At 44.3% G+C, this 21,439-nt stretch overlaps 1 protein-coding gene across 4 annotated transcripts in view; it reads right to left on the reverse strand.

Annotated features, from left to right (window-relative positions):
• Positions 1-21,439, reverse strand: part of zbtb40 (zinc finger and BTB domain containing 40) — a 111,707-nt gene that overhangs the window by 22,564 nt on the left and 67,704 nt on the right. For all 4 annotated transcript variants that reach the window (XM_072586823.1, XM_072586822.1, XM_072586825.1 and 1 more), the window contains exons 15-16: positions 4,290-4,452; positions 2,137-2,223 (exon numbers count right to left, since the gene is read on the reverse strand). In XM_072586823.1, the coding sequence (XP_072442924.1) occupies positions 2,137-2,223; positions 4,290-4,452 (250 nt within the window). The remainder of the gene's footprint in view (positions 1-2,136; positions 2,224-4,289; positions 4,453-21,439) is intronic.

The following is a 21,439-nucleotide window of genomic DNA, read 5'->3' on the forward strand; positions in this document are numbered from 1 at the left end:
TCTGGGTGCTTTGGTTTCCTCTCACAATCAAAAGTTGGGCAGGTTAGGTGAATTGCCCACAGTGTCTAGGTATATGCAGGTTAGGTGGATTAGCAATGGGAATTAAAGAGTTGCATGGATAGGATAGGTGTATGGGATGCTCCTCGGATGCTTGGTGTAGACTTGATAGGCCGAATTGCCTGTTTCTGCACTGTAGGGATTCTATGATTTTGTAACAGGGAAAAAAAAGACTAACATGTCACAACATGTTTTCCATTTTTAAGTAACACCAAGTAGCAGTGGACCAAAAATAGCACTGGGAGTGGGAATTGGGTGTCTGCAGAATGTAAATTCTGTATGTGTAAATTGACTGCCAGAGACATCTAGTATTACTCCTCACTCATTGAACATGCAATTGCAATTATTATAAACATTCCTGCAAGTTTACACTGACTGACAGGATCTGCACTGACTCCCGAGACTTTTCATGATATACCGGAAACCTCATAATTGTTGCACAGCAACTGAACAAGTCTGAAAAGTAAATCAAATGAAGCTGAAGGTGGAGCTATCACATGGTAAAAATCTACCACAGCCAACTTTTTGGAATACTTCAAATGTCAATTCAGGAATTGTGGAATTTCAACAGTTTTCTGTAAGAACAGCGAATCTCAGTCGAGATTTTCAGATCCACAGCTATCAGCCAAGCTTCAAGCGTATCACTTCAGGCACAGCTCCCACCTTGATCTTTGACTTCACAATGTCAGAAACTCAGAGTGCAGGGTGACTGACAAGCACTAGACACATCCACTCTTACTCCTAATTTGTGGTTGTACATGAAGTAAAGCCACTTGGTCCCCAGCTTGTTGGTATTTGCATTGGTCTTTCACACAAGCAGAACACTAATCTTATTTACCTGCTGTCATCTTATCAGTATTTGCTCTTTCTCTTTAACCACGTAACTTATTCTAATTTGACATGCTATTTGTTTCAATTATACGTTTAAGGTTGCGATTTTTGAGAAGATTTGTAGCTCAGAATGAGGTTCAGGTTGTAAGTTTGTTCGCTGAATTGGAATGATTGTTTTCAGACGTTTAACACTGCGATGCCAAGCAGTCAGAGTAATCTGGTAGTCATCTCCAAGCTGTCTTTGATATATGATGACATCTTTGTCATCACAAAACGGAACAAATTAGAGGAAACCTCATGACATCACTCTTACTAGCATAAATTTCACATAAGAGGAGAACAACAACAGACACCCCTTCAGAGATGTCACAGTGGAACGAACAGTTAATGGAGAAATGCAGACCAGCGTCAACAGGAAAGCAACACACACAGACCAGCCACTTAACTGCAGAAGCAATTATCTCAATATCCACAAATAGAACTGCATCAGGTCATTATTTAAACGGGCCACAACACCCAGCCGCTCCAAGGAACTACGAGTGGCAGAAGTAAAATACTTCCATGGCGTATTCAAGAACAACAGGTACTTGGTAAAACACAGTCTGCTGATTCTTAAGCAGCAAACCCAAACAAGTAGACACAACACGCCCAAAATACCGAGCCATACAAAGACATATCGGTGATGACTACCAGACTACACCGACCGGTTTGCACCCACAAATCTACTAACACACGGAAACAGCTACTGATGAACCTAAAGGACCCTATACCAATAACCAGCAAAACAAACGTTATTTACAAAATACGCTGCAAGGACTGTAACAAACAAACTGATGAAGGGCTTTTACCTGAAATGTCGATTTTCCTGCTCCTCGGATGCTGCCTGACTTGCTGTGCTTTTCCGGCACCACTCTAATCTTGACTCTGATCTCCAGCATCTGCAGTACCCACTTCTGCCATATCGTTTCCTATCCATGTATTGTCCAAATGCCTTTTAAATGTTGTTAATGTACCTGCCTCAACCACTTCTACTGGCAGCTCATTCCATGTGCCTACTACCCCAGTCGGTCCAGGGATAGGGACATTGGGGGGGGGGGGGAGGAGGGGCCCTCTTGTGGCAAGATGGTAAAGAGCAAAAATATCGAACAGCTTGAAAGACAGAACATTCACTCAAACATCTGAAAATCCATAATCAAGGAGCATTTGGAATTTAAACAAGTTGATGATACCCAGGTACCCACTAAATACCTGAATGTTTGGACTTCGTGTGTATGTGCAACAAGGCTTGGGTGGCAAAGGTGTCTTTACAGTTCTCACACTCCAGCATCTTGATATCTGAGAGAATAAAGGTGTAATAATTCATTAACAGAGAAAGGTAATGGTGCTTGAATTAAATGTCAGTCACAACAGTCTGTGAGCTGCTATATACATTAATGATAGGAAAGCCATAGATTGATTAGTGCATTCGTGGAAACCACAATGAAAAATGTACCACATTTTAAACAAGAAAATTATACACAAATATAATAATTGACCTGGACTGACTCTACACTGTTTTCCAACATATTGGTCAGAAAATGTTGAATAAGTTAGAGTGAGATACATTTAATGCAGGACCACAATTGGTTCAAGATTCATCTTGATGGCATTCTGAAACTAGCATTTAATATTCTGAACAACTGTACAATTTACACAGCAAGCACAGGTCCATTAATCAAAACGAAGAAAATTTATATTTCAACTCTCACAACATGCCCCTCATTAGCAGCTCACCGTCACCATCACCAGGACAATTTGGGATGGGCAATTAATGCTGGGCCTAGCCAGTGACAGCAACATCCCAGGAATTAATTGAAAACATTAGACTGTTTACAAACTGACAATTCTTGCCTTGGAAGAGATAACTACACTCCTTTCATAATGAGAGGGACCCAGAAACAGGATTAAAATAGCTAAACCTGAAAGAGCGGGAAGCAGTCTAAATTCGTTAAGAAGTTTAATATAGTGTATATTACAGTTGAGAGAATACCACTTTTGCCAGAATTATTTTAAAATCTACTTCTGGGTAAAAAATGCAGCTTCAAACGACAGTTTTACTTGGATTTGATACTAAAGCCAAAGGAAACAAATAGAAAGGATGTTGCTCCACCTCTAAGTTAACCTTCACTTCTTATTCCAAGGGGCACTGTTCATTTGTAAGTCTGATTGACAGAATGATTATGTGTTAGTCAACTAGGGAGATACTGTGGCTGCAGCTTGATATTTGTGATTCAACTTTGGCCAGAAGCACAAAGTATTTTGAAGCAACTTAACCAGATGTATCCAACTTGTTTTTTAACTCATCATCATCACACCCTCCATTGCCTTAAGTGAACATAGAATCATAGAAATATTTACAACACAGGAGGCCATTCAGCTTGAGTTCATGATCACTTCCTGCAAAGCAATCCCTGCTCAGTCCCCATGGCCTTGCAAATTTATTTCTATCAGTGCCAATACAACTAATTTACTCTTCACTTCTCCTTCCATTACACACATGGGCAATGAGTTCCAGTTCATGACCTGTAAAGGAGGGAGGATGAATCTATAATTTTGATGGAGACTCTCACATTAGCTTATCTAAGCCTGACATAATCATGCACGCCTCTATTAAATTAGATTAGATTAGATTACTTACAGTGTGGAAACAAGTCCACACCGCCCCGCCGAAGCGCAACCCACCCATTCCCCTACATTTACCCCTTACCTAACACTACAGGCAATTTAGCATGACCAATTCACCTGGCCTGCACATCTTTGGACTGTAGGAGGAAACCGGAGCACCCGGAGGAAACCCACGCAGACCCGGGGAGAACGTGCAAACTCCACACAGTCAGTCGCCTGAGGCGGGAAATGAACCCGGGTCTCTGGCGCTGTGAGACAGCAGTGCTAACCACTGTGCCACCGTGCCGCCCACTAATCTTCTTTTAGTCCACTTTGCTCAAAGGAGAACATTCACAGCCTTTCCAACTTAACCTTGCGACTAAAATCTCCCACCTCTGCAACTATCTTATTAAAGGTTTTCAGCATTCTCTTAAGAACATTCATACCTTTTGTAAAGTGACAACCAGATTGTAAAATGTTAGTTGAAGCCTAACCAGAGCTTAATAAAAGGTTCAGCACAGTGTTCCTGCTTTTGTACACAATGCTTCTATTTATGAAGTCCAGGATTACATCGAGAGAATGTTCAATAAAGTGTATATGTCTTGTTACCTTCCAAGATCTGTGCACACGCACCTTCATGTCTCAGTACATTCTTTCGAACTGTCAGATTTTACACATATGAAGTCAGGCTTTCATGTTCTGTGAAGTCTAACACTACTGCAATCAAATGAGAAATCATTTTGTGAAAAACATATTACCTGAATGGTCAGATCTCATATGTTTATTCAGAGATGCTGTGCTTCCAAAGGACTTTTCACATGCTGAGCACATCATAGTGGCAAACTTTGGAGAGCGGTGATTCTGTGCTGCAAAAATGTCAGGGTGGTGGGTACGATTATGATACCACAACCCAGAAAGTTGCTGCAAAAGGTAGCAGAAAAGGTGCACATTAAGCAAGGCTGAGGGCAGGGACCTGAGACTCCAGCTCACTTAACCTCTCTTCAAACCTGTCTTTCATTTAAACTTACCTGGTTAGTTATTCTAAAACTTAGATTAAAAAGAATGCTGGAAATTAGAAACAAAAACATATATTGCTGGAAAACTCAGGTCTGGCAGCGTCTATGGAGAGAAAGCAGAGTTAATGTTTTGACTTCAGTTCTGAAGGGTTACTGGACCCAAAACACTGCTTTCTCTCCACAGATGCTGCTACACCTGCTGAATTTTTCCAAAAATTTGTGTTTTCAATTCAAAAACTTATCCTGTTTGCAAATAAATTTAATTAAAATCGAAAGAATGAATCATGTAACACCAATGTTCTGACCCTACATTAAGATAACACTAATTCACTGTTCTATAATAATAAACATAGGATCATTTAGCACAAATGGTAGTTGTATTGCCAATGAGTTTTGTTAGTTGAGCTACATAATTGGTCCTATTCCTTTGTCCTTCACATATTTTCAAATTCCCTTTTGTGTTAATATTGCATTTGTTTTGACCATCTTTTTAGTCAATGCATACCAAATCATAATAACTCTATTGCTGGTTTCTGAGGATAGGTTGTACATGCGAGGCCTGTTTCTGCTGGAATTTGTAACAATGAGGGCTGTCATAATTAAAGTGCATAAGATCACGAATAGTATTGATCGGGTGGCAATGGAAAGGGTCTTCCCTCTTATGGGTCATAACAGAATATAAGGGTATGGTTTAAAAATGAGGAGCTGCACTACTATGACAAATGAGGAGAAATGGTTTTGAGTATTGAGAAACTTTGGAAAACTCTTTCTGAAAGTGGTGCAAGTGGGGTCATGGAATCACTGAAGGCAGAGATTGAGAGTTTCTTCTTAGGCAAGGGAGTCAAGAAATGTGAACTTCAAAACACGAACAGAGTAGGAATGATGTTATCGAATGCAATAAGTAGTTCAGAGTTTGTACAAAGACAATTTTTTTGTCAGTCACCGATATTTCTTTTGCCTGATCACCTTAATTGTGGGCCCTCTGCAATCAGAAACATTTTCTCCTTATTTACTCAAAAACACACATGACCTTGAATATCTCTATCAAAACTCCCCAATCATTATTCCATTTTCAATTACCCAGTGACTATTTAAAGACCCTTAAGGTTGGCGAGTCTACTACTGTTTCGATCAGAGTGGTGCTGGAAAAGTACAGCAGGTCAGGCAGCATCCAATGAGCAGGAAAATCAACGTTTCGGGCAAAAGCCCTTCATCAGGAATACAGGCAGGAGAGATAAATGGGGGTGGGGCTGGGGAGAAGGCTGCATAGAGTACAATAGGTGAATGGGGTGGGATGGGTAGCTGTGGGTATCAGTGGGTTTGTAAAAAATGTCAGTGTCAAGTCAAGTCAGTCAGTCATCATTAATGGAGATGGAGGGGTCCAGGAAGGGGAGGGAGGTGTCAGAGATGGTCCCAAGTGAATTTAAGGTCGGGGTGGAATCTGTTGGTGAAGTTGATGAACTGCTCAACTTCCTCGCAGAAGACAGGCATAGCTGGGGACCACACAGGTGCCCATGGCTACCCCTTTGGTCTGGAGGAAGTGGGAGGATTCGAAGGAGAAATTGTTAAGGGTGAGGACCAGTTCAGCCAAACGAATGAGAGTGTCAGAGGACCATCTGACACCTCCCTCCCCTTCCTGGACCTCTCCATCTCCATTAATGACGACCGACTGGACACTGACATTTTTTACAAACCCCACCGGTACCCACAGCTACCTGGATTACATGTCTCCCCACCCTACCTCCTGCAAAAATGCCATCCCGTATTCCCAATTTCTCCATCTCCACCGTATCTGCTCCCAGGAGGACCAGCTCCACCACAGAACACACCAGATGGCCTCCTTCTTTAGAGATCGTAATTTCCCTTCTCACATGGTTGAAGATGCCCTCCAATACATCTCAGCCACATCCCGCATCTCTGTTCTCAAACCCCACCCCTCCAGCAGTAACAAGGACAGAACCCCACCCTGGTGCTCACCTTCCACCCTACCAACCTTCGCTTTAACCACATCATCCACCGACATTTCCACCACCTCCAAATGGACCCCACTGCCAGAGATCTATTTCCCTCCCCATCCCTTTCCGCTTTCCGCAAAGACCGTTCCCTCCGTGATTACCTGGTCAGGTCCACGCCCCCCCTACAACCCACCCTCCCACCCTGGCACCTTCCCCTGTCACTGCAAGAATCGCAAAACCTGCACCCACACCTCCTCCCTCACCTCCATCCAAGGCCCCAAAGGAGCCTTCCACATCCACCAAAGTTACACCTACACATCCACCAATATCATTTATTGTATCCGTTGCTCCTGATGTGGTCTCCTCTACATTGGGAAGACTGGACGCCTCCTCGCAGAGCGCTTCAAGGAACATCTCTGGGACACCCACATCAATCAACCCCACCACCCCGTGGGTCCAACATTTCAACTCCCCCTTCCACTCTGCCGAAGATAGGTCCTGGGCCTCCTCCACCGCCGATCCCTCACCACCCGACGCCTGGAGGAAGAACGCCTCATCTTCCGCCTTGGAACACTTCAACCCCAGGGCATCAATGTGGATTTCACCAGTTTCCTCATTTCCCCTCCCTTACCCCAGTTCCAATCTTCCAGCTTAGCGCTGTCCTCATGACCTGTCCTACCTGCCAATCTCCCTTCCCACCTATCTGCTCCACCCTCGTCTCTGACCTATTAGCTCCATACCTACCCCCATTCACCTATTGTACTCTTTGTAACCTTCTCCCCAGCCCCACCTCCTCCCCCACCCCCATTTATCTCTCCACCTTCCTGCCTCTATCCCTGATAAAGGGCTTTTGCCCGAACGTCGATTTTACTGCTCCTCGGATGCTGCCTGACCTACTGTGCTTTTCCAGCACCACTGTGATCCAAACTCTGTTTTCCAGCATCTGCAGTCCTCACTTTTGCCGAGTCTACGACTGTTGCAGGCAATGCATTCCACACCCCTACCACTCTGAGTAAAGAAACTACCCCGGACATCATCCTATATCTATCACCCCTCAGTTTAAAGCAATGTCCCCTCCTGAGAGCCATCACCATCCAAGGAAAAAAGGCTCTCACTGTTCACCCTATCGAACCCTCCGATTATCTTATATGTCTCAATTAAGTCGCCTCTCAACTTTCTTCTCTCTAGTGAAAACAGCTTCAAGTCCCTCAGCCTTTGCTCATAAGACTTTCCCTCCATACCTTGCTACTTTCTCCCCACCACCAGCCCCCTCTCATTTATCTCTCCACTTTGCAGGCAGCCTGACTCTATTCATGAAGAAGGGTTTTTGCCTGAAACGTCGATTTTCCTGCTCCTCGGATGCTGTCTGACCTGCTGTGCTTTTCCAGCACCACACTAATCTAGACTCTGGCTTCCAACATCTGCAGTCCTTGTTTTTACCTTCCCTCCATTCCAGGCAACATCCTAGTAAATCTCCTCTGAACCCTCTCCAAAGTTTCCACATTGTTCCTATAATGCGGTGACCAGAATTGTATGCAAATATGCCAAATGTGACTGCACCAGAGTCTTCTGCAGCTGCAGCATGACCTTGTGGCTCTGAAACTCAAGCCCTCTGCCAATAAGAGCTAACACACCAAATGCCTTCTTAACAACCCTATCAATCTGGGCAGCAACTTTCAGGGATCTATGTGCATGGACACAGGTCTCTCTGCTCATCTATGCTAGAAAGAATTTTACCATTAGCCCAGTATTCTGCATTCCTGTTATTCCTTCCAAAGTAAATCACTTTACACTTTTCCGCGTTAAACTCCATTTGCCACCTCTCAGCACAGCTCTGCAGCTTATGTACCTCTGCAAACTGCAATATCCTTCAGTACTATCCATAATGCCACTGACCTTAGTGTCATCTGCAAGTTTACTAACTCATCCTTCTATGCCCTCACCTAGGTCATTTATAAAATGACAAATAGCAGTGGCCCCAAAGCAAATCTTTGTGGTACACCACTAGTAACCGAACTCCAGGATGAACATTTCCCATCAATCACCACACTGTCTTCGTTCAGCTCACCAATTTCTGATCCAAACCGCTAAATCACCCTCAATCTCATGCCTCTGTATTTTGTGCAATAGCCAACTGTGGGGAAGCTGATCAACGCCTTAATGAAATCCGTATGCATCACATCAACCACTTTACCCTCAGCCACCAGTTTTGTCACCTTCTCAAAAGAACTCAATAAAGATTTGTGAGGAACAACCTACCCTTCACAAAACCGTGTTGACTATCTCTAGTCAACTTATTCCTCTCTCGATGATTATAAATCCTATTTCTTATAACCTTTTCCAACACTTTACCCAGAACTGAAGTAAGGCTCACTGGCCTATAATTGCCAGGATTGTCTCTACTCTCCTTGAACAAGAGGACATTTGCTATCCTCTAGTCTTCTGACACTATTCTTGTAATCAATGACAAAGATCAAAGCCAAAGGCTCTGCAATCTCCTCCCTGGTTTCCCAGAGAATCCTAGGATAAATCCCAACCAGCCCAGGAGACTTGTCTATTTTCACACTTTCCAGAATTGCTAACACCTCCTTCTTGTGAACCTCTATCCCGTCTAGTCTAGTAGCCTGTATTTCAGTATTCTCCTCAACAACATTATCTTTTTCTAGCGCGAATAATGATGCAAAATATTCATTTAGCGCTTCCCCTATCTCCTTGGACTCCATGCACAACTTCCCACTACTATCCTTGATTGGCTCAAGAAAGATTAGGGCCATTCTTTTATTCCTGATATACCTACAGAAAGCTTTAGGGTTTTCCTTGATCCTATCTGCCAACAACTTCTCATGTCCCCTTCCTGGCTCTTCTTAGCTCTCTCTTTAAGTCCTTCCTGGATAACCTATAACTCTCAAGCATCCTAAGTGAGCCTTCACATCTCATCCTAATGTAAGTCTTTTTCTTCCTTCTGGCAAGAGATTCAACTTCTTTAGTAAACCCTCACTCGACCACTACCTCCCCATCTGACAGGTGCATAGTTATCAAGGACACGTAGTAACTGTTCCTTGAATAAGCCCCACATTTCAATTGTGCTCATCCCCTGCAGTTTCTCTCCCATCCCATGCATCCTAAATCTTGCTTAATCGCATCATAATTGCCTTTCCCCCAGCAATAACTCTTGCCCTGCGGTATATATCTATCGCCGTCCATCCCAAAAGTAAATATAACTGAATTGTGGTCACTATCACCAAAGTGCTTACCTGCTTCCAAATCTAACACCTGGCTGGGTTCATTCCCCAGTACCAAATCCAATGTGACCTCCCCCCTTTTTGGCCTGTCTACATACTGTATCAGGAAACCCTCTTGCACACACTGGACAAAAAACTGACCCATCTAAAGTATTTGAACTATCGTATTTCCAATCAATATTTGGAAAGTTAAAGACCCCCGATAACAACTATCCTGTTACTCTTACTCCTATCCAGAATTATCTTTGCTATCCTTTCCTCTACATCTCTGGAACCTTTGAACCTCTGAAAACTCCCAACATGGTGACCTCTCCTTTCCTGTTTCTAACTTCAGCCTACACTACCTCAGTAGACAAGCCCTTTCTGTCACTGTAATAAATGCTGGCCAGCTAGCAACGGCCACATTCCAGAAATTAACAAAAAAAGGCTGTACATATCCTCTTCCTCATGAGATGCTCAAGAGGCACTGAAGAGCTTGGAGAGGTAATTCTGTACCAATTGCATGGTACAGAACTTTTAAACTCTAACCTGCACTTGCAAGTTGCAATATGCAAATGAGTGATCCAGTTCAGTTTCTGATCATTGGGAGTTCTCAGGATATTGACATTGGGTGATTCAGTGATGGTAATGACACTGAATGTCAACAAATAATGGTTAGATTCTATTCTGAGTTAATCACTACCGAGCATTTGTGGGTCACAAATGTTATTTTGCACTGATTAGTCCAAGCTTGAACATCATCCAGGTCCAGCTGCACACAGACTGCTTCGGTATTTTAGGATTGGGAACAGCGATGAACATTATACAAACATCAGCAAACATCCCCACCTTTCTCAATATATTTCAGTCGGCTGAGATTTCAACATAGTGAGGCTTTGGCATTTAATCCATGAGATCTCTCTTGGGCCCTGCATATTGTCCTTCTACATTCTGTGGTTTTATCCAGTGATGAGTGCATTCTTAAGCACAGTAAATTACCCAGACTATGGAAATACACTGTAATAATCTGCAGCATCAGGCTACAGCTCCCAGTTTCTCAATTAAAGAGCAGCACTCTTCAAATGGACCAAGAACATCTGCTACACTTCCTAACAAACATGGAAATTCTCACTGGTTCAGCAAACATTCTTAATCACAAATGAATGCCACTAAAAAAAAACAGACTATTCCTTTCCCTCTTCTGCCACATTTAACCAAATTAGACCAACAACATAAAACATTGACTGCGAAACACAAATAATTTATGCAACTTAAATAGTAATGGTGTTCAAAGATTCAGTCCATAATTGTAATCAGTTGCCATAATAGTCAGCACTCAGCAAGATCAGAGGGACAAATGCTCAATATCTATATCTGAGTCAGCCTGTGCTCAGTAACAGCCCTCAGACCTCTGAGGCTCAAGGGGGTTTAAGCACATTTGAGAAGGGAGCACTCCTGGTCACTGCTCAATAATCACCGCTGAAAATTCTATGTATCAGCAGGATAAGACTGTCTCATCTCCAAAACTCCACAGTAGAAAAATAAGTGAAGCAGGCAAACAAACAAACCAAGTTAGCTTGATATTTGTCATGGGGAAATCAATCATTGAGGTGATTACGCTGACCAGAAAAAAACCCTAGGTAATTGGGAAGAATTAGTGTGGTTTTGTGAAAAGGAAATCACGTCTAACCAATTTACTTTTTTATTCAATTGGGTGAGACATGGAAATCACCAGCTCAGCAGCACCCTAGTTGACTTTGAGGTGGTGGTGGTGGTGAGATGCTTTCTTAAACCGCTGCAGTCCACATGACCCATAATGCCCTTAGGGAAGGAATTCCAGCAATTTGACACAGTGACACTGAAGGAACGGCAATGTGTTTCCAAGTCAGGATGGTAAGTGGTTTGGAGGGCAACATGCAGGTGGTGATGGTCCCATGTATCTGCTGCCCTTGCCCTTCTAGATGGAATCAACTGTGGGTTAGGTAGGTGCTGTCTAAGGATTCTGTATGAATTTCTGCAGTGCATTCTGAAGACAATACACTTGCTACAGAGCATTGATAGTGGAGGCAGTGTTTTAGTTTAAGTAGCAGAGGGAATCGACTTCTGCATCATAACAGTTTGGGGGCTCGTCATCTAGAATTTGGATGGATTTGGACAGGTCTCTATTTGATTCCCTAAAGGGTGGAAACAGACCATTCAGCCCAACAAGTCCACACTAACCCTCTGAAGAGTAACCCACCCAGACCTATTCCCCTAAATTTACCCCTGACTAATGCACCTATGGACAATTTACCTGACCTGCACATCTCTGGATTGTGGGAGGAAACCGGAGCACCCAGAGGAAACCCACGCACACACGGGGAGAATGTGCAAACTTCACACAGACAGTCGCCCGAGGCTGGAATCGAATCCGGGACCCTGGTGCTGTGACGCAGCAGTGCTAACCACTGAGCCACTGTATGGACAAGTTTAGAAGGATCTGGATGGATCAAGCCCAGGACCTCAACGGATTTGGGCAGATTTGGGTAACGAACGGTCTCAGCAGATTTGAACACACTTGGCAATTAGTGTCCACAATCTTTAAATAAAACTTAGATGAGAAAAGTCTGTTTAATTTTGGCTACTTGTAGTTGGATAGAATAAAGTGAGAGAAATGGCACTTTCAGTTATTCAATGTTTTCTGAGGGTCGAAGAAGTGACTTTTGGAGTTGTACGAAAGGTGAGCAAGGAAAAGCTGCTACAAATGACAGACAAGTTGTAGCTGGAATTGTACATGTCACTGAAGAAAAGATGAGGTTATTACCGAAATAGCTGAACATTGCATTGTGCTTGAAAGGCCATTTGAATCTTTGGAAATGGCGGAAATTCAATTGAAGATGAAGTAGCAGGAGTTAGAAGATAAAGAAAGGGAGAGAAGGTTCTTATTCTGGATTAGTGCTGGAAGAGCACAGCAGTTCAGGCAGCATCCAAGTAGCTTCGAAATCAACGTTTCGGGCAAAAGCCCTTCATCAGGAATAAAGGTAGTGAGCCTGAAGCATGGAGAGATAAGCTAGAGGAGGGTGGTGGTGGGGAGAGAGTAGCATAGAGTACAATGGGTGAGTGGGGATGGGGATGAAGGTGATAGGTCAAGGAGGAGAGGGTGGAGTGGACAGGTGGAAAAGGAGATAGGCAGGTAGGACAAGGCCGGGCAAGTCATGGGGACAGCGCTGAGCTGGAAGTTTAGAACTAGGGTGAGGTGGGGGAAGGGGAAATTAAGAAACTGTTGAAGTCCACACTGATGCCCTGGGGTTGAAGTGTTCCGGGCGTAAGATGAGGCGTTCTTCCTCTAGGCGTCTGGTGGTGAGGGAGCGGTGGTGAAGGAGGCCCAGGACCTCCATGTCCTCGGCAGAGTGGGAGGGGGAGTTGAAATGTTGGGCCACGGTGCGGTGTGGTTGATTGGTGTGGGTGTCCCGGAGATGTTCCCTAAAGCGCTCTGCTAGGAGGCGCCCAGTCTCCCCAATGTAGAGGAGACCACATCGGGAGCAACGAATACAATAAATGATATTAGTGGATGTGCAAGTAAAACTTTGATGGATGTGGAAGGCTCCTTTAGGGCCTTGGATAGAGGTGAGGGAGGAGGTGTGGGCGCAGGTTTTACAATTTCTGGGGTGGCAGGGGAAAGTGCCAGGATGGGAGGGTGGGTTGTAGGGGGGTGTGGACCTGACCAGGTAGTCAGGGAGGGAACGGTCTTTGCAGAAAGCGGAAAGGGGTGGGGAGGGAAATATATCCCTAGTGGTGGGGTCTGTTTGGAGGTGGCAGAAATGTCGGCGGATGATTTGGTTGATGCGAAGGTTGGTAGGGTGGAAGGTGAGCACCAGGGGCGTTGTCCTTATTACGGTTGGAGGGGTGGGGTCTGAGGGCGGAGGTGCGGGATGTAGATGAGATGCGTTGGAGGGCATCTTTCACCACGTGGGAAGGGAAATTGCGGTCTCTAAAGAAGGAGACCATCCGGTGTGTCCTATGGTGGAACTGGTCTTCCTGGGAGCAGATCCGGCAGAGGCGGAGGAATTGGGAATACGGGATGGCATTTTTGCAAGAGGTAGGGTGGGAAGAGGTGTAATCCAGGTCGCTGTGGGAGTTGGTGGGTTTGTAAAAAATATCGGTGTCAAATCGGTCATCATTAATGGAGATGGAGAGGTCCAGGAAGGGAAGGGAGTTGTCAGAGATGGTCCAGGTAAATCTAAGGTCAGGGTGGAATGTGTTGGTGAAGTTGATGAATTGCTCAACCTCCTCGCGGGAGCACGAGGTGGCGCCAATGCAGTCATCAATGTAGCGGAGGAAGAGGTGGGGAGTGGTGCCGGTGTAATTACGGAAGATCAACTGCTCTACGTAGCCAACAAAGAGACAGGCATAGCTGGGGCCCATACGTGTGCCCATGGCTACCCCTTTGGTGTGGAGCAAGTGGGAGGATTCAAAGGAGAAATTGTAACGGGTGAGGACCAGTTTGGCCAAAAGAATGAGAGTGTCAGTGGAAGGGTACTATTGGGGACGTCTGGAGAGGAAAAAACGGAGGGCTTGGAGGCCCTGGTCATGGCGGATGGAGGTGTAGAGGGATTGGATATCCATGGTGAAGATGAGGCATTGGGGGCCGGGGCAACGGAAGTCTTGGAGGAGGTGGAGGGCATGGGTGGTGTTTCAAACGTATGTGGGGAGTTCCTGGACTAGGGGGGATAGGACAGTGTCGAGTTAGGTAGAGATGAGTTCAGTGGGGCAGGAGCATGCTGAGACAATGGGTCGGCCAGGGTGGTCAGGCTTGTGGATCGTGGGAAGGAGGTAGAACCGGGCAGTGCGGGGTTCCCGGACTATGAGGTTGGAAACTGTGGGTGGGAGATCTCCTGAGGCGATGAGGTTCTGTATGGTCTGGGAGATGATGGTTTGGTGATGGGGGGTGGGGTCATGGTCAAGGGGGCAGGTGTCCTCGAGTGGACGTTTGGCTTCAGCAGTGTAGACTACCACTGCGCCCCCTTTATCCGCTGACTTGATGGTGAGGTTGGGATTGGAGCAGAAGGATTGGAGGGCTGCGTGTTGTGAAGGCACTGGGGAGAGAGAGGGGGGGAGGGAGGGGACTGGGGAGGGGACTGGGGAGAGAGGGAGGGGATTAGGGAGAGGGGACTGGGGAGAGAGGGAGGGGACTGGGGAAGGGGGGGAAGAGAGGGAGGGGACTGGGGAGAGGGGGGGGAGGGAGGGGAGGGGGAGAGGGGGGACAGTGGGGAGGGGGAGAGTGGGGAAGGGGGAAAGGGAGGGGTGGAGGGGGGGGGAGAGCGAGGGGGGGAGAGAGCGAGGGGGGGGAAAGAGAGCGGCGGGGGAAAGAGAGCGGGGGGGGGGAAGAGAGCGAGGGGGGTGAAGAGAGCGAGGGGGGTGAAGAGAGCGAGGGGGGTGAAGAGAGCGAGGGGGGTGAAGAGAGCGAGGGGGGTGAAGAGAGCGAGGGGGGGGGAAGAGAGCGGGGGGGGGGGAAGAGAGCGGGGGGAAGACGGGGACAGAAGGAGAGATGGGGGACAGAGGGGGAGACGGGGGACAGAGAGAGAGAGAGAGGAAGGAAGAGAAAAAAAGAGCGGGAAGAGCTTCACATGTTGCAAATTAGTCAGGGAAGTGAAGTTAACACGATGGAGTTGAGGGGAGAAGGTAGGGATGTATACAAATATGTTAAAACATTGCCGCATTTCGACGAGAAAGATGTCCAAGTATTTTTTATTTCATTTGAAAAATTAGCTAGGCAGATTGAGTGGCCTTGTGGATAATGCTAGCTCAGACTTAGCTGGTAGGCAGGGCAAGTGAAATATTTGCAACGCTGTCAGATGAGGGGTCAAGGGATTATCTAGATGTCAAAGAGGCCATTTTGAGTTTCTATGAACTGGTACCTGAAGCAGATAGACAGCAGTTCAGAAACATCGAGGAGGAACCAGGTCAGACTTATGTTGAGTTTGAAAGAATTAAACAGCAATTTTGATGGATGTGTGCAGGCCTTAAAAACAGACAAGACGTATGAGGCTCTGACAGATTTATTCTGCTGGAGGAGTTTAAAAACTCACTTCCAGGGGTGATAAGAATTCAGGTGGATAAACAGAAAGTTCAAGTAGTGAGAAATGCTGCAGAGATAGCAGATGAATATGCCTTGGTGTATAAGATAGAAGTTTCATTCCATGAGGAATTGAAATTGGGAGATACTTTACTATAAAGTAGAGATCACACTGGAAACAGCTTATCACAAGTGAAAAATGAAGCCCAAGAGGGTGAAAAGCCTCAGGTTGTTTTCACTGTGGTAAGGTGGGACCCGTAAAGTACCACTGCTAGTTGTTGAGAATCTGGGTGTAGGTTTGCTCGCTGAGCTGGAAGGTTCATTTCCAGACATTTCGTCACCCTACTAGGTAACATCTTCAGTGGGCCTCCTGGCAAAGCACTATAATTCCTTCTTTCTATTTACATGTTTGGGTGTCTTTGGGTTGGTCATGTCCTTTCCTGTGGTGAGTTCATTTCCTGTGAAAAATATCACATCTTCTCAAAACTCGGTTATTGAGAAGAGCATTGGGGGGGAAGAAGATGTGATAAAATAGGCTAAGCCTGTGGCATTAGTGGAAGTAGTATAAGGAAACTCCAAGAAAAGTTGAAGTGCTGCACAGCCTCAGCAGGGGCTGGGTACTGAGTTAGTGCCCAATCTCTATAAAGACTTCACCTCTGTGGGTAAAGTTTACTCAGGAAGAACAAGGGGAAAAGGGAAAGAAGTCACAATTTTATGAGGTCTAGGAGCTGGTCAGTCTCTAATAGTAAGAGAGGAGAGCATTTGCACTCTTTCTGACATGTTACCTGAGAGGGTGATAATCTCTGAAGTAGATGTACAGAAATTTAGTGTTGCCTTGTGTAAGATCAGGTTGCAGAGCCAAATCAAAGTTGGGGGAGTAACAGTGAGAGTGATTGACAGAGTGTCTATTCCAGGAATAGAGTTTGTTCTTGGGAACGACATAGCAGGATCCAAGGTGGGAGTAATGCCCCTTGTCGTGAAAAAGCCAAAGGAAAACCAGGGAACTGAGGAGTTGAAAGAAAAATACACTTGAATTTTTCCAGACTGTGTAGTAACAGCATCCCACTGTCATAAATTATAGCAAGAAGGAAAAGCTAAAGAGAAAGATGAAGGAGTTGAGGTTCAGTTAGCGGACACCCTGTTTGATGTAATAGTATAGGAAACACCTGAACAGGTGGGGGGTCAGGTAGAGGTGTGTATTCCTGAAAGGCTAATGGACTTACACAATAAAAAGATGAGATAATAAAAAAAAACTTTATGATGATGCATACTTGGATAAAAAAAAATTCACAAGGGTTATTAACTTAAAGGTAGAATCCTAAGGTGAAAACGAAGACCATGGCAGGTCAGTGCAGATGAGAAATGGGCGGACATGCACCAGCTTGTGTTGCCGGTAGTCTACAGACTGAAGTGTTGTGGGTAGCACATGAATTACCAGTATGAGGCTACCTAGTGTAAGGAAGACTCCGGCTAAGGTACAAATGCACTTCTATTGGCCTGGACTGCACAAGGACATGGTTCAATTTTGCCGTATATGCCAAATAGTAGGTAAGGCACAGTCAGTGATAAAACCAGCACCTTTGTTGCTAATTCGCATTTGAAGAAACTTTCGCGTGGGTTAAGATTGATTGTGTAGGTCCCCTCCCTAAAACTAGAAGTGGGAACCAGTATTTGCTCACCATACTGGATATGTCTAGCACATTTCCGGAGGTAATTCCATAATGGAGTGTGAGGCAAGAAGGGTGGAAGAGGAGCTGGTAGCTTTTTTTACCTGGTATGGGCTACTCAGGGAGATTCAGTCAGACAAAGGGTCTAATTTTACTGCTAAACTACTTCAGGAAATCATGGATAGCTTAGGCAACAGCACTTCAATCAAGATACCATCCCGAATCCCAGAGAGTCTTGAAAAGGTGGCATCAGACTCTGAAGACCATGTTAAGAGCTTACCATCAGGATTACCTGAATGATTGGGATAAAGGTATTCCATTTATATTGTTTGCCATTAGAGATGCCCCAAACAAACCTACTCAGTTTGCTCCCTTTGAATTCATAATCAGACATGAAAGTGAGAGAGCCCGTGAAACTAATTAAGGAAAAATTGATAGGACCGAAGTCAGAGATCTCACACTTCGATTATGTAGGAAGTGATGGAGAGATTAAACCTGGAGAATTAGCTAAACAGCACTTGGAAGGCACAGGATAGAATGAAGCAGGAGGCAGATTAAAAACTCAAACTCAGACGTTTTCTTGTGGGGATGACATATTAGAATTGTTACCAGTGGTTGGAGGTTCCTTCAAAGCCGGGTTTAGTGGTCACTATCAAATTGAGAAAAAAATGAGTCATGTAAACTATCTGGTAAAGAGGCTCGATAGAAAAAAAACTGTATTGGGTATGTCACATGAATATGTTGAAACCTTACTAGAACGGAGACAGGGAACTGGAGAAACAGGTGTTCTGTACTGCCCTGCACAGTGAGAAATCAAATCCAAGAGTGTGGATTTTGATGTGCCTCAAAATAAGTTAAATAATGAGGAAGTCCTTGAAGCCTAGGATAGGAGAGTGAGCTCTGTGTCTCAAGGGCAAAGAACAGAGTTGAAAGGTTTGTTGCAGCAGTATGAGGACTGATGCAGGACTAGGATGGGGAGGGCTAAATACATGAGGTGGAAGTAGCGAATGAAGTTCCAATAAAACAAAACAAAAACTATATAGTAAATGGAAAAGTCCTGGGGAAAATTGATGTACAGAGAGATCTGGGTGTTCAGGTCCACTGTTCCCTGAAGGTGGCAATGCAGGTTGATAGAATGGTCAAGCCATACAGCATGCCTTCCTTCATCAGATGGGTTGGTAGGTCATGAAACAACTGTACAAGACTTTGGTTTGGATACATCTGAAATATTGAGTACAGTTCTAGTCGCCACATTACCAAAAGGATGTGGATGCTTTGGAGGGGGTGCAGAGGAGGTTTATCGCGATGTTGCCTGTTGTGGAGGATGCTAGCTATGAGGAGAGGTTGAGTAGATTAGGATTATTTTCACTGGAAAGAAGGTGGTGGCGGGGGGACCTGATTGAGGCCTACAAAATCACGAAGGGTGTAGACAGGGTGATTAGCAGGAAACTTTTTCCCAGAGTGGAAGACTCAATTACTAGGGGTCATGAGTTCAAAGTGAGAGTGGAAAAGTTTAGGGGTGATATACGTGGGAAGTTCTTTACACAGAGGGTGGTGGGTGCCTGGAATGTGTTGCCAGCTGAGGTGGTAGGGGTAGGAATGATAGCGTAATTTAAGATGTATCTAGACAGAGACATGAATGGGCAGGGAGCAAAGGGACACAGATGCTTAGAAAATAGACGGCAGATTTAGATGGAGGATATGGATTGACGCAGGCTTGGAGGGCCGAAGCGCCTGTTCCTGCGCTGTAACGTTCTTTGTTCTTAACACCCCTACAGGCTTAATCCTCTCAAAGCCACACGGGTCTGGAAGGAACTGATTGGGATGCTCAATAGAGACCTCATCAAACAGAGTCGGTGTGAGTGGAGTTTGCCGATCATTCCAGTTCCCAAACCTGATTGGGCTCAACAATTTTGTGTGGTCTATCAGAAGTCAACACTGTAACTAAATCAGACTCCTACGTGATACCAAGGTTGGAGGACTGTACAGAGAAAGTTGGACAAATCACTTACAAAATGAAGTTGGACTTACTGTGTGGTTATTGGCAGGTACCTTCATCAGAGAAAGCAAAATAGGTTTTTGCGTTTGTTTGCGTTTGATATAACTCAAATGGGCTATATCAATTCAAAGTGATGCCCTTTGGAATGAAGAACACACCAGCCACATTTCAAAGACTCATGAACCAGGTTGTGGCCGGATTAAGTAAGTGTGCCATTTATCTTGATGATGCAATGATCTTTAGCTATTCATGGAGAGATAACATGGTACAACTGGCAGGGTTCTTTGAACGATTATGACAAGCAAAACTGGTAATAAACTTAAAGAAAACAGAATTCACGAAGGCAGAGGTGACGTTCCTGGGACATAACAAACATGGGAGGATGACTTCAAGGAACATGAAGATGAAGACCATTGAAGAATTTCCATGACCATCCTCGAAGAAAGAGGTACTTCAATTTTTGCGACTGAGTTGATTGTATTGGAAGTTTGTACCAAACGTCAGTAGCGTGGTAGCACCGTTGACTGATTTACTAAAGAAGAACACAAAATTTTGGGGAACAGAACAATGCCAGGAGGCATTTGAGAATTTAACAGTCTCGACACCAGTTTTAGCTACACCAAATCTTTTGAAATTCTTTAACATTGCAATCGGTACTAGTACTCTAGGAGTTGGAGCTGTATTGATGCAGGTAGATCAATACAGCATCTATTGAACAGCCAATTGGCTACTTTTCAAAGAAACGCAATATCCACCAGAGAAAATACTCCACCATTGAAAGAGAGTTATTGAGTTTGGTACTGGCCTTACAACATTTAAAGGTTTATGTGGCGAACATTGTTTCAGAGACAGTTATGCACACAGACTACAACCCCCTCACATTTTTGGAAAGATTTAAAGACAAAAGTACGAGACTATTTAATTGGAGTGTTACGTCACATACTTTTACTTCACAAATTGTACATGTTGCAGGTCATAAAAATGTTATTGCAGATGTGTTATTGTGGATTTCAAAGGAAAGGTGTAGACAAGATTGGAATATACCAATTCCAAAGTTATATTGGTGTGCAGAATTAACATGAGAGGTATAATTTAGATTAATGTCATATGTTTTTAATAATGGCTTTAACATTTAGAAAAAAATGAAGCTATAGTTTTATTATGATGGTTCATTTTATCTTAGGGGGTAGGTGTTACGAAGTTAAAAGCGTGTACCTTGTGCCTTGTGGACAGGACTTGGTGAGTCAGGAAGTGAATTATTCACTGCAGTATTCATAGCCTCTGACCTGCTCTTATAGCCACTGCGTTTATGTGGTAAGTCCAGTTGAGTGTATGGTCAATTGTAAGCCCGAGGACATTAATTGTGGGGGTTCAGTGATGATAACACTATTCAATGTCAAGGGTGATGGTTAGATTGTCTACTGTTGGGATTTGTATGGTGCAAATTCTTTGAAGAAATAACATGCACTGTGGATAAAAGGGAGCCTGGAGTTTGGTTTATAGGATGTGATGCATGGAGTCCCAGAGGAAGACAGCCTCAGCCTTGTACAATTTATACCAATGTCTTGTGGGAGCAGAGTGAAGACATGGTAGCAAAATTTTCAGATGACACTAAAATACAAAAGTATGTTGTGAATACGACGTAAGGAAATTGCACAAAGATACATACTCGTTGAGAGAATAGGTAAAAAAAATCTGGTAGTGTAATGTTATAAAATGTGAACTTATTCACTTTGGCATGAAGAATAAAAGCAGAGCATTACTTAAACTGAGAACAAATTCAAAATTTTGAGGTGTAGAGGGATCTAAATGTTCTATTGCACGAATCATAAAATGCTAGTTAAGGAGGTCAATGGAATGCCATCTTTTATCATGAAAGGAACATCAAAGCGAGGATGCTACACTTCAGTTATAAAAGGCATCAGTGAGGGCATTTCAAATAACGTTTTAGTGGTCTTATTTAAAGAAGGAAGGAAAAGCATTGAATGTAGCTCA

This window comes from Chiloscyllium punctatum, chromosome 16 (assembly GCF_047496795.1).
Source record: "Chiloscyllium punctatum isolate Juve2018m chromosome 16, sChiPun1.3, whole genome shotgun sequence".
Lineage (NCBI taxonomy): Eukaryota > Metazoa > Chordata > Chondrichthyes > Orectolobiformes > Hemiscylliidae > Chiloscyllium > Chiloscyllium punctatum.